We start from the raw sequence: 12,849 nt of genomic DNA, 5'->3' as shown, positions 1-12,849 counted from the left end.
TAGTTTGAAAGAAAGTTTGGGGCTGAGTTGTGTACAATGAGGAGATTCTAAAAAATAAAATTGGGTAGGAAAAGGTAAAAAGGGAGTAATTATATTATAAAAATGAGGCATGAAAGGAAGATCTAATACAGAGGAATCAGGTGGGGTGGAGGACTGGCATTGTTGGAAACTTACTCTCATCTGTGTTGAAATAACGCGTGCATCTGGAAGGATGTAGAAGTCTTCTGAACATGTAGAGAAGTGAGAAAACTGGGGGACAGGGTTAGAGAAGGGACTTTTAGAGGGATGTGTAGGTTGAAATTAGGGAGTGGGGTGGGAGGATGGAGAGAGAAGATAAGATAACAGGGATAGGGTAAAAAGAGAGACTGAGAAAGAAAATAGTAAAATAAGATGGAGGGAAATTCACAAATAGTAATTATAACTTTGAATATGAATGGGATGTTTATAGCAGCTCTCTTTGTGATGGCAAAGAATTGGAAATTGCAAGGATCCCCATGAATTGGGAAATGGCCAAACAAGTTGTGGTGTATGATTGTGATGGAACACTGCTGTGCTCCATGATCTTAGATGATGAGCTCAATGGTCTCAGAAAGACATGGAAAGACTTGCACGAAATTATGAAGAGCAAAGTGAGCAGAACCAAGAGAATATTATATACAGTAACAGCAATATTATTTTAAAGATGACTTTGAGCAATTAAGCCATTTTGACTGTTATAAATACACAAATTAAAAATAAAGGACATATGAAGATGCACGCTATCTGCATCCAGAGAAAGAATTGATAAATAGAAGCATGTATAGAACAATTTTACATACTCTATGTGTGTGTATTTGTGTGTGTGTGTGTGTGTGTGTGTGTAATTGTAGCCATCTCTAGGGCAGGGGGAGGGGAGGGAAGAATAAAAAGAAAAAAATCTGTTTGGGGGGAATAGCAAGTTGTAAATGGTAGATTTGTAGTTTTATGTGGAATTAACTTTTTTTTAAATTGTACTGTCTTGTTTTGTTCTGTGAATTGAAAATAAAGAAGAAACATATGGGACCAGAAAAGTTATATATACAATGACTAAAACAATGTAAATGGAATCAACCAGATAAGAGAAACTGGATGCTTTGAAATTAAACCGGCCAAACTTGTTCCCAAAGATGTAACATGAGAAGACACTTCCCTCTGCTTCTTTTCAGAGGTAGGAGATCATGAGTGTGAACATTGCATATAATGTCAGACTTGCTTTCACATGCTAGTTAGTTTTATGAATATTTTTACTTCCTCTTTTAAAACTTTTATTATGAGAAATTAATCTCTTGGAAAGGAAGAGGAAGAATACAGTGGGCAATTTAGGTGACATAAAAACAAAAGATATTAATAAAATTTATTTTTGAAAAAAATTGATAATGTTAGGGAGAGTACTTACATTTAAGTGATATGATCAGAAGCCAAATTACAAAATTATATGTGAGAGAGATGAGAAGTTGGAGCAAGGAGAGTAGGCAGTATTTTAGGGAGTTTAACAGTGAAACAGAGGGAGATTTAGGAAGAGGACTTGAGTGGATGTTTAAGGTTGTGATTTTTTTTAAGGATAGGCAAATGTAGGCCTCTATGTATAGAAAGCAGGGAAGGAGTCACTAGATTATCTTGGTTGGAAAGTCTAATCTAGATTAAAAATCACTTAATTAGTAATTAATAATTTTATTTCATAAAATTGAACACTACTGATACTTTTGATATTTGACAATATTTTTAGAACACAAATATTCACTATACATATATACTTACAATAAAGAAGAAAGTAGACCAGATGCCACTATTTTTTCTTCCTTTCTTAGAAAAGAATGAAATCACATATGTGAGGAAAACACTTGAGCCTGCATAACCAATGATACAGATGATCTGAAAGCAAGGGAAATTGCCATTGGATTCAGATACTTTCGAAGAAACCATCAAATTTTCACAATTTCAGTTATAAAATATAATAAATATATAATTTATATAAATTTATTTATGAACATATAGATTATATATTATATAAATATAATAAATAAATTAAAAATATAATAAAAATTCACAAATTCACTTATGCATAAGAATTTTTGGATGTTCTTTGACTTATGAAACTGTTACAGAATAATATAAAAATACTATTTCTCTTCAATTCTGGTTAAGTCAGCAAACATTCATTGAGCATACTATGTCCCAGTCCCTGAATATAAACAGGATACAAGCAGAAAGAGAGAGAGAGACAGTCTCTGCCCTTAAGGAGCTTATATTCTGATGGGAGAAGACAATCCACACACGCAAACGGAGCTGAAAAGTAGGAAGGGGAAGCAATGGGAGAGAAGAAGATAGCCTTCATGGGACATCGCAGAGGAAAGTACAGTCAAGAGTGGAGCCTGGAGAGGAATGAAGACGTCCCTCACCTGGGCTGTTTCCTTAAAATGGAGGTAAAATTCCATACTTTCTAATACAATTCTCTTAAGTTCCTTCTTTTTAACTCACCTGAATAAATAGGATTCCAGTGTCCACTGTATGGATGCCAGAGTTTAGAATGTATACAATTGAATATATTACAAGAAGAATCATGAAGTTTAAAGGAATATCTACTAGCGCCTGCCCGCACCAGTATGCTGAAGGGGAAAGGCCTGAAATCCTTAGCAGGGCTTGAGCTTTTATCTAATTAAAAGAAAAATAAAAATAAAAGAGGGATAAAGTAAAGTTGAAATTCAAGATTTTTTTAATGAAGCAACAAAGAAAGCTGAGAATGCATACACTTTACAAATATCACAAAGAATAAGGTAAATTATCAAGTTCAAATCAAGGAAAGTAAAATTGTCCTGACAGGTACTATCACTAGGATTTAATAGGATGGAACTCACATTAGGAATATTTCTTTGGAAGGATATTTCCTGTTCAAAGGGGACAGAAAAAAACCAAAAAAGATAGAGAAGCATTATATATGCACAATGATGCTGAGGGAGAAGTGAAAAAATTGTGGATTTTGAAGTTGTTTTTTTCAATCATGACCCTATTTGGGGATTTTTGTGGCAAAGATACTGGAGTAGTTTGCTAGTTTCTTCTCCAGTCCATTTTACAGATGAGGAAACTGAGGCAAACAGGGTTAAGTGATTTGCTCACGGTCATACAACTAGTAAGTGTCTGAAGCCAGATTTGAACTCTGGATTGAGTATTCTTGACCCCAAGCCTGATACTCTATCCACTGTGGTGCCACCTGGCAGCCTGGGATTAATCAAACTTAAGTTCGAAATCCAATCCAAACCAGATGTATGACCCTGAGCAAGTCACTTAACCTCTATATGCCTCAGTTTCCTTTACAAAATGAGGAGATTAGACTCAATGGCCTATCAAGTCCCTTTCAGTTCTAAATCTATGATACTATGCCCCTGACAATTTCCAAAAAGGAGCAATTGGTTGTTGAAGTTAAAATCATGAAAATCTTGTGGAAACTGACCACTCTACCTTTAAACTAATTAAGATAAAGGGTAAGCTGAGGTAGTTTGATGTAAATCTTAGATTTTAGAAGAGCATATTTCAAAGGACTCAGAGAAAGCACAGGGAGAATCTTGAGACTTAAAATTTTGCAAGCAAAGTTGTCTTTAAAGGGATAAAAAGTTTTTAAGAATGAAATCTTGATGATACAAATGTAAGCTATTCCTATGGAGGAGAGTTGTTTAAAGAGATTAATGTACATCGATGGTTTATTCATTGCCCGACTAAGATTTTTAAAAATCTTGAACCATGGAAGCAAGTGACAAAGAGTGAATTAAAAAGAATTGTATGGTATGGTAAATAGTGTTAGGATTAAAAGCCAAAAAGGACCTCAGAAGTCATGTAGTCCCCCTTCCTTTTTTAAATAGAAAACTGAGACCTAAAATGGTTAAATGGCTTTACCCTAACTCATACAAGGGGAGAATGGCAGAACTAGGATTCAAAACCAGGTGCTTCTGACTTCAGATGTATGTCATTCCCTGCTTGTGTGACTTGGACCATCCCAGGTTCTAAAACTAAAAATGAAATACTGCTGTCAGTGAAAGCTAAGAAGAACATGAACAGACAGCACTCATATTATATGTACATAAGATGGTAGGCATATGGGTCAGTTGTGAGTGTTGGTTTCTTTTACTGACCCCAAGCTGCCCATGAGAGCAAAGGCTTGCCTTTTCAATCCTAGTATTCTCTTAGTGTTGCCGTATAGCAACAAGACATCAAACACAACTACCTTTGAGGAACTAAAAATAATTATGACACAAAAGGTAATAGGGTGGTCAATGTTAAATCTGAGTTGGTTGCAATGTATAAATAAGGAAGAACTCTGAAGAATGCAAGTAAAAAACATCACCAAGCAAATGTATGGTAGAGAATCTGGGGTGATCACGTGGCAAGAATGGATGACAAGAGGACAGCCAGAGTGCTCCACTGGTATACAAGCAATGTCAGGAGAAAGTAAGGAAGACCATTAGCAAGTTGGGTGGACTCCTTATGGTAAGCTTTGGGGAAGATTTGGACAAGAGTCACATCAAATGGGCTGGCATAAGTTGTAATATATATCACTGGAGAGAATTCTTGAACCAATAGGTGGATAGAACACTGTCCCTGAAGTGAGGAAGACCTCAAATCTGACCTCCGATACTTATTAGCTGCATGATACTGGGCAAGTCATAACCCTGTCTGCCTCAGTTTCCTCATCTGTAAAATGAATTGGAGAAGGAAATACAAACAACTTCTGTATCTTTGCCAAGAAAATCCCAAATGGGGTCATGAAGAGTCATATACAACTGAAAATAAAATATATAATTCATGAACTCATAAAATCAGTGATATGAATTTTTAAAAACCACACATAATTATATATGTATATATAGTTTGAATATATTATTGTTCTTATCAAAACTGAAATAATTAAATTTTCTAAACTGACAAAATTCAACCAAATTTATTTCAGGTAAACAACAAAAAATGTAGATAAAGAAAAGATATTCCCTTTAAGTATGTTTCATATTTTTCATATCTTTGTGAATGTGTTTTATGTATAGATATCTATAAACTCAACTGTGTCTCTGGTCCTTAAGACTTAAAAATGAGGAGAATTCATCCATCTTTGTATTTATGACTCCAGTTAAGTTTCCGTAAATTTCGTCATATCTGATTTAATTCTTCAATAAAATTTTTGGGCTTTGAAAACAGTGTAGTGGAAAGAGCAGTGGACCTAGAGTCCAGACTCTGGGTTTGAATGCCAGTTTGGCACTAGCTAGCTATGTGACCTGGGGCAAACCATCTCCTAACGTATAAAGTGTAAATAATAATGCCTGTGTTTCCTACCTTCTGAGGTTGCTCCTTTGTGATACTGAATAGTGCCAGAGTCTTTTTAATGACAATAGTTGACTAAGCTCAGTATTTTTTCCCAATTCATGCCAATTTTTTCATTAGCATCTCTTCATCTTTATCAGTTTTTGACATTGTCCTGTCAATAATAATGCATTTACTTGAAGGATTATCTGATTTTTTTGGATCGTGCTTAAGGTAGGAATTTTTTTTTCCTTTATCCTACTAAGTTTTTCCACTCCTTGGCCTTCTCATTAGTGAATTTGTTCACTTAGAAGTTGTCTGTTAATATATGTATTACTTTGGTACCTGTCTGGCTGTCATCTCCCTCCAGACTGATATCTATCATGATTAATTACTTTGCATCTCTCTTCTGCATCAAAACAACATGATGCACAACGAACTCTCTCACTTGTTTCAAGCAATATTAAGCACCTACTAGGGAAGAAATATACATAGGAACCTAATTAAATGATATTGATGGAAACATTTAAACACTATTCAAGGGGAAATCATATATCTGTATATATCTGTATATATGTATATATATATATGTATATATATATATTCCACCTTCAATTACTAAAGTAAATTAATTTCAGTGACTTTTTCTTACTTTGTAATCAATGATGCTGTTCATTGCAAAATAAGGAGAAAGACTGGTTGTTGCCAATATCAAGAATACATGTGCCTCTGCATTACTCATTGAGATGGGCTCAACTTCCTGAAAGAAAAAAGAGTAAATGCTGTCAGCCAAAGCAGTATAAAAAGTAAAATAGAAAATTATGAACAGAGATAATGCAAAGTTTCTGCAGTTTGTGAAGTACTGAAGCTAAAAGTGTTAATGGGATCTTTCATCTTTCAAGCTCTGGCAGGTCCAACTAAGCTGGAAAGTCTTTGCATGTAGGGTCACACATTGTTTGGACCTAGTTTCAAAGAGATTCACTAATAGGTTGCCTGAAAGGTGATAAACTTTTCAGGCATAGCTCCTTTTTAAGACTTGTTACTAGTTACAGGGAGGTTATAATCTGGGTTATTAGAGAGCATAACCACTACACACCACACATGCTGTTTCAGTTGTGTCTGACTGTGACCTCATTTGGGGTTTTCTTGGCAAAGATACTGGAGTGGCTTGCCATTTCCTTCTCCAGGTCATTTTACAGATGAAGAAACTGAGGCAAGCAGGGTGAAGTGATCACACAACTAGTAAGTGTCTGAAGCCAGATTTGAACTCACAAAGATGAGTCTTCCTGACTCCAAACCCGGTGCTCAACAACTGATTCTTAGAGTATTGAAATATTCTGGATTAGTGGGAGCATAGGAATGAGATCAGGAGGTTACACCTAAAGCTGGAAGAGACCTTAGGCATTAGTTCAAATCTTGCCTCAGACACTTGCTTTGTGACCCTGGCCAAGTTACTTAACCCTGTTTGCCTCAGTTTCTTCATCTGTAAAATGAGCTGGAGAAGGGAATGGCAAACCACTCCAGTATCTTCGCCAAGGAAATCCCGGATAAGGTTATGAAGAGTTATACATGACTGAAAATGACAAGAATTCCCATCCCCTCATTTTACAGTTAAGGAAACCGAGGTTTATCAAGGTTAAGTCATTTGCCCAGCCTTATGCAGTAACAAATGGCAGAGCTGAGATTTGAACCGAGTTCCCACAACTCCAAGTCGTCCTATTTCTTTGAGAAGATAAATGATGTAGTGGAAAATACAATTGCAAGCAACATGTTTCAGGGGAAAGAGTACCATCTCTGGAGTCAGAAAACATGGGTTCTAATATCATCTCTGATGCTTAAACTCTGTGTGATCTTGGACAAATCATTTAACTTCCCTGAGTTTTACTTTCATTATTTGTGATAGCTTCTGAGGTTCCTTCTAACTCTGGATCCAGTGGAGAAGCAAAGGTAAAATAACTTGTTGATTATGTTTTGGGGGAGATTCCTGTTCAGGTAACTGTTGGATTGCATAACCTCTGAGATTGCTTCCACCTCAAAAATTCTGTGATTCTGTGACATTGGATTGTTTGTGAATTTAAGCAACTCATTAAAGATCTCTGTGCCTCAGTTCCCTTAAAGTAAAATGAGATGAATAAACTAGATGATCTCTGAAGTTCTTTCTACTTATAAATCATCTGCTCTTAGGGTTCTTAGTCAGTGAACGTCAGTTTCTTACTTGTGAATTGAGGCAAGACCAGATGGTCTCTATGTGGTCTCTAGGGTTAAAATTCTTCAGTGAAGAATATATATTATAAGTCATTAATAGAAGATTTCATATAACATATTCAGTATGCTTTATTTAATGAGGTAGAAAAGTAAAACATCTTTCAGAAAACTTTCCATTAATAAAAATAATAAAAATGATTTTGGCATAAAAAGTGGCATGGTTCAGTTTTCTGGGAAACTTACTCACTCAAAGTATTCATTCACTAACTTAATGATAATTGAGATATTGTCATACTTACAAAAGGAAATATACTTTTCTCAGTGTAAATTTGCTTGGAGGAGTTCAACATTATAAGTAGTCCATTACTAACAATATTCATGAGGACAGGAAAGCAGTTCAGTCTCTTGGTGTTACATACAAGAGAAAACCTATAATCCTTAAAAACAAAACAAGTGTGAGCTCAGTCATCAAGAAGTCAATATGTGTTCAAATGTAAAATATGAAAAAGTGCTTAAATTATTAAGAATAAGGTCTAAACTGTAAGGTATGTCTAATTTTAGCATTTGCCACATTTTGTGATTTTTATCTAGTAAATGCAAGAAATCAGAATTTTGGAATAAAGAGTCAATATTGCTACTAGCCATTTAACTGAATTTTGGCTGTGGCTGTATATATTTGTCACTTAAATGGACTTTAGTGTCAACGTCTCCTAGAAAACAACAGAACTGAAGTTTTTCTCATGAAAAATGAACCTAAGATTCAAAAGAAAGCAAAATTGGGCCTCAAAATGAGATAATACCACCTTTTATCCCAATTTCCAAAGGATAGAAAATAGTTTTATTTTTTCTGGGTAGAAAATGAAAAAGTAAATCAATATTTGCCAATTCCTTTATTTTCAAGGTAAGATTTTTTGGTAACAAATTCTCATGAATAATTATCTCTTATTTTCTTGTTTAGAGGTTTAAACATTTTGACCTTAAATACAACATAATCAGCAAAATAAGCCCATGGGGTTGAAGAGTAAACACAAAGTTCTCATTTTTTTGTGTCAACAAATCATAAATATCTCCTCTCATGATAAAATTTCATTAATTTCAATGATACTGTGATATTGTCATTTTCCTTGAGAACAAATTATAGTGGTAGGTATGGAAATAGCTTGAATACATAATTTGACTTTTCTTTTCCTGTTAGAATGGACATTTGGTTTGAAGTGTTCTATAATTAGAGACTTTCTATGGGAAGCTATAAAATATAAATCATTTTGGCTCTTGAGAGATCTAATTTACATATATCACATTTTAAAAATATTGATAGGATGTTCTAAGCCAGAGTTGAGCGAACTCTACTTAGCAGGCCAAATCTGGGCAGTGAGTTCAAAATGTTTTTTTTTTCTCATTTTTAAAATAGGCTCATATAATTAAAAATATGAAAACCATTTTTATCTTATAAACCAGTACAAAAATAGATAGTGGGTTGAATTGATCTTTGGATTGTAGTGTGTCAACCCATTTTAGAAAATTAGTTTTTGAAAATTGAGTGAGAATAAGGTTCTTAAGTTCTATTAAGTCAGAAGTAATGCCTCTCCTAGTGTAAACTTGATTTATCTTACTATTACGTATTTTTCATTTTTGAGAAATCATGGTTTTAATCTAGTTTTACTCAAAAAGATTGGGGGGGGGGTTGAGGGAGCAGCAGGTAATTCTTATACCTCACTCTCATCAGAACTGATTCAAAGAGAAAAGAATATATCTATATCCATACACATATACACACACATAGCTTGGCATGGAAATCTATTTTACCCCACGAAGAAATAGGAAGGGAAGGGAATAGGAGAAAGGGAGGAGGTGAAAGTGATGAAAAAAGGGAAGGTGGACTAAGTAAGGCAATGATCAGAAGCAATATCCTGTATGTAATCCAAAAGAGAGACACAGCCCAGCTCTGTCTCATACATAGTATTTTATTTATTCGCCATTATTATGAGTTGATCTTGGGAGGTGATTAATTTTCACAAAAGGAGTTTTGGAATTTAGCCAAAAGAAATACATATTTTGTAGTGTTCTAGTATTTTCCCTCATGGATATTTCTTTTTTATTCAAGGAGAAAGAGTTTAACCATTAAAAATGGAGCGTGTGGTTTATTACACAGACTGTCCCATGATTTACATTAGACAATGTAGAGGCATTTATTCACATCGTATATCAAAAGTGAATTTTGAAGTTTTCTAATGAATGCTATGATTTTCAGATGTCAAGGATTTATAATCTTGCTATTATGGAATCTCTCTCTCTCAATTAAGGTGGATCACAAACTGTCTACGACAGTGGGTAAGTCTCAGAGAGTTCCATGAGACTTAGGTTTACTTTTGTATCTACGTAATTAAAAAGTGTCAGAGGCAGGATTTGAATCCATTTCTTCCTAGCCCTCCTTACATTACATTTTATTGTCATTCATGATTTCATCTCATTAGAATGAGGGCAGGGATTATTTTTAATCACTAGCATTTAGCACAATACCTGGCACACAGTAATGCTTAATGATAATAGTACATATTTATAGATCTCCAGGTGGAGCAGTGGATGGGTTCTGGGACTGTGTCTAGAGTCAGAAAGACCTGAGTTTAAATATGGCCTCAGATATTTAGTAGCTATGTGACCTTGGAAAAGTCACTTAACCCTATTTGCCTCAGTTTCCTCATCTGTAAAATGAGCCGGAGAAGGAAATAGCAAACCACTGAAATATCTTTCACAGAAAACCCCTAAATGATGTCATAAAGAGTCATACATGACTGAAAGGACTGAACAGCAAGGAATTTATGTAGCACTTTGATGTCTGCAAAGCATTTTGCAAATATTGTCTCATTTGAGTCTCACAACAACCCTGGGAGACAGCTACTATTATTATCCTTATTTTACAGATTAAGAAACTGAGGCAGGCAGTGATTAAATGACTTGCTCAGGGTCATATAGCTAATAAGTGTTTGAGGTAAGTTTTGAACTCAGTCAAATCTTCCTGACTCTAAGTCTGTCAACTATCTGCCTCATTAGTAAATGCTTGTTGATTGACTTTCATGTTCATATATAACACTAATACCAAAACTATAAGAGCATCATCTTTCATTTTGTTAGGAGTTTGGATAATGAAGTTTTCCCATAAAATTTTAAAAAGTATTTAATTTAGGGGAAATTTGATATATTTGTCCGCAGAGTCCAGATTGTGAAGAATTTTATAATTGACTCCAAAACAAGATAGTAGATCTTTCTAACTACAAGCACAAGTAAACTAGTGAGAATAACATTTTCTCTATCTTATTAGACAGAATAATATAAACAACACTTTGGTAAAAAGCTGGGAATAGAGACCAACCTACCTCCTTTTTGCCTGATACGATTATAGCTCCATTGTAGGCAAGGTCAGATGTTCCATTTCTTTTTTCAAAGTCATCTACTTCCGAAGCTATATTCTGGTGCTTCAGAGAATTTATAAAATCTTCAATGTTTGATCCTAATAAACATTTAAGAAGAAGACACCAAGAAATCATTAAAGTGTTGGGTTTTTTAAACTCTCAAATTTAGACATCCTATATTGTATTACGTTCCATTTATATTTATGATAGCAAAAACGACAGTGCAAATCTGCAAAAAGATTTGGCTAAAATGGCATGAGGTAGGTTTCTTGAATCAGGCAATTTTTTTAATTCAAGTTTTGGTGACATGAAAAATAATTTATTATCAACATTGCAGGCTTCTTTATTATGATTTTTTTCTGCTTAATAGTATTTTATTTTTTCCAACTACATGTAAAGATAGTTTTCAACTTCCTTTTTTTATAAATTTTAAGTTCCAAATTTTTCTCCCTTCTTCCCTTCCTCCCTCCCCAAGACAGCAAGCAATATGATATAGGTTATACATATATAGTCATGTTAAACATATTTCCACATTAGTCATGTTGTGAAAGAAGAAGCAGAATAAAAGGGAAAATCCATGAGAAAGAAAAAACAAAAACGTTAAAATAGTATGCTTTGATCTTCATTCAGACTCTATAGTTCTTTTTCAGCATATGTCTTTTGACATCATGAGTCTTTTGGAATTTTCTTAGATCATTATATATTATTATTTTTAAAAGAGATTTTCTATCCAAGTAATTCATGGAATTAAAATTATATATTAAAAAACCCTTGTGATCCACTCACTTTTCTAGTAGTGAAACTCAAACTTTCAGTTGTCTACCTATCTGCTCTTTCTTCCCAACTTGCAATTTCAGCATTTAGTATCTGTCAAAATTATCTTTTCCATTTATTTTTATAATATGAGATCATTTAACATATGTTCTGTTCTGTGGAAGCTTTGTTGAACACTTTAATCCTTTGTAATCCTTTTAATTAATTAATTAATCCTTTTAATCCTTGTCATCCTCTGCTTGGGACATATCCTCTCAGAAATCACCACAGAGACATCATTCCTTATACCCTCCTCCAACAAGGTGCTTTTTAGGTTTCTGACAAAGGTTACGGCTTGTTTTCTAGGGACCATTGATAGGCTCTCAGGGGCCCAATTATTCCATTTGAGAATTTTAGGAAAGCCATAGCATGTTGGGCCCATGATAGCAAATTTGTAGAGACATGGATGAGAATCAAGCAACGTGGACAATCATGTATGGTTTATGATCTGCATTATAGGAGGGAAAACTCATGTAAATTAGGTAAGTGGTGTCCAGAGTAGATTCCCTGTATAAGATAATCCACATGGGCATGGGAAGAAAATATTAGACTTCATATATTTATTTTTTAAAATTTAAAATAGGAAGAAATTAGACTTTATGACTAGGAGCAAAGTGGATGTCCACCAAATGGGAAATAACTAAATAAATTGTAGCATATGAACGTCATGTCATATTTCCGTGCTGTTAATAAACATTTGTTAAACACCTACTATGTGTCAGGCCCTGTGCTAAGCACTGCAGATACAAAAAAAATGCAAAAGACGGTCCCTGTTTTCAAGAAGCTCACAGTCTAAAGGGGGAGACAATATGCAAATGCTATATACAAACAAATTATTTATAGAACAAATTGGAAATCAATAGAAGTCAAGGCAGTGAAATTAAGGGAGATTGGGAAAAGCTTCTTGGAGAAGATGGGATTTTATTTTGGAACTTGAAAGAAGCCAGGGATGTCAGGAGGTGGGAATGAGGAGGGAGGACATTCCAGGCATGGGGGACAGTCAGTGAAAACAGAAATGATGAATACAGAAAAGCACAAGGCGACGTGATCTGATTCAAAATGAAGTAAGCAGAACCAGGAAAAAAACACATACCATATACAATGCAAACAATAACAACAA

The 12,849-nt window shown here is 34.4% G+C and overlaps 1 protein-coding gene across 1 annotated transcript in view; it reads right to left on the bottom strand.

Moving 5' to 3' along the window:
* The window catches only part of LOC118848114 (ATP-binding cassette sub-family A member 10-like), a 118,251-nt gene that overhangs the window by 36,166 nt on the left and 69,236 nt on the right, over positions 1–12,849 (bottom strand). Inside the window, 5 exon segments of the mRNA XM_036756868.1 lie at positions 1,777–1,890; positions 2,497–2,670; positions 5,954–6,061; positions 7,806–7,943; positions 10,881–11,014. Coding sequence (XP_036612763.1) covers positions 1,777–1,890; positions 2,497–2,670; positions 5,954–6,061; positions 7,806–7,943; positions 10,881–11,014 — 668 coding nt within the window.

The sequence above is a fragment of the Trichosurus vulpecula genome, chromosome 4, assembly GCF_011100635.1.
Source record: "Trichosurus vulpecula isolate mTriVul1 chromosome 4, mTriVul1.pri, whole genome shotgun sequence".
Classification (NCBI taxonomy): domain Eukaryota; kingdom Metazoa; phylum Chordata; class Mammalia; order Diprotodontia; family Phalangeridae; genus Trichosurus; species Trichosurus vulpecula.
This window is presented reverse-complemented; position numbering and strand designations above follow the sequence as displayed.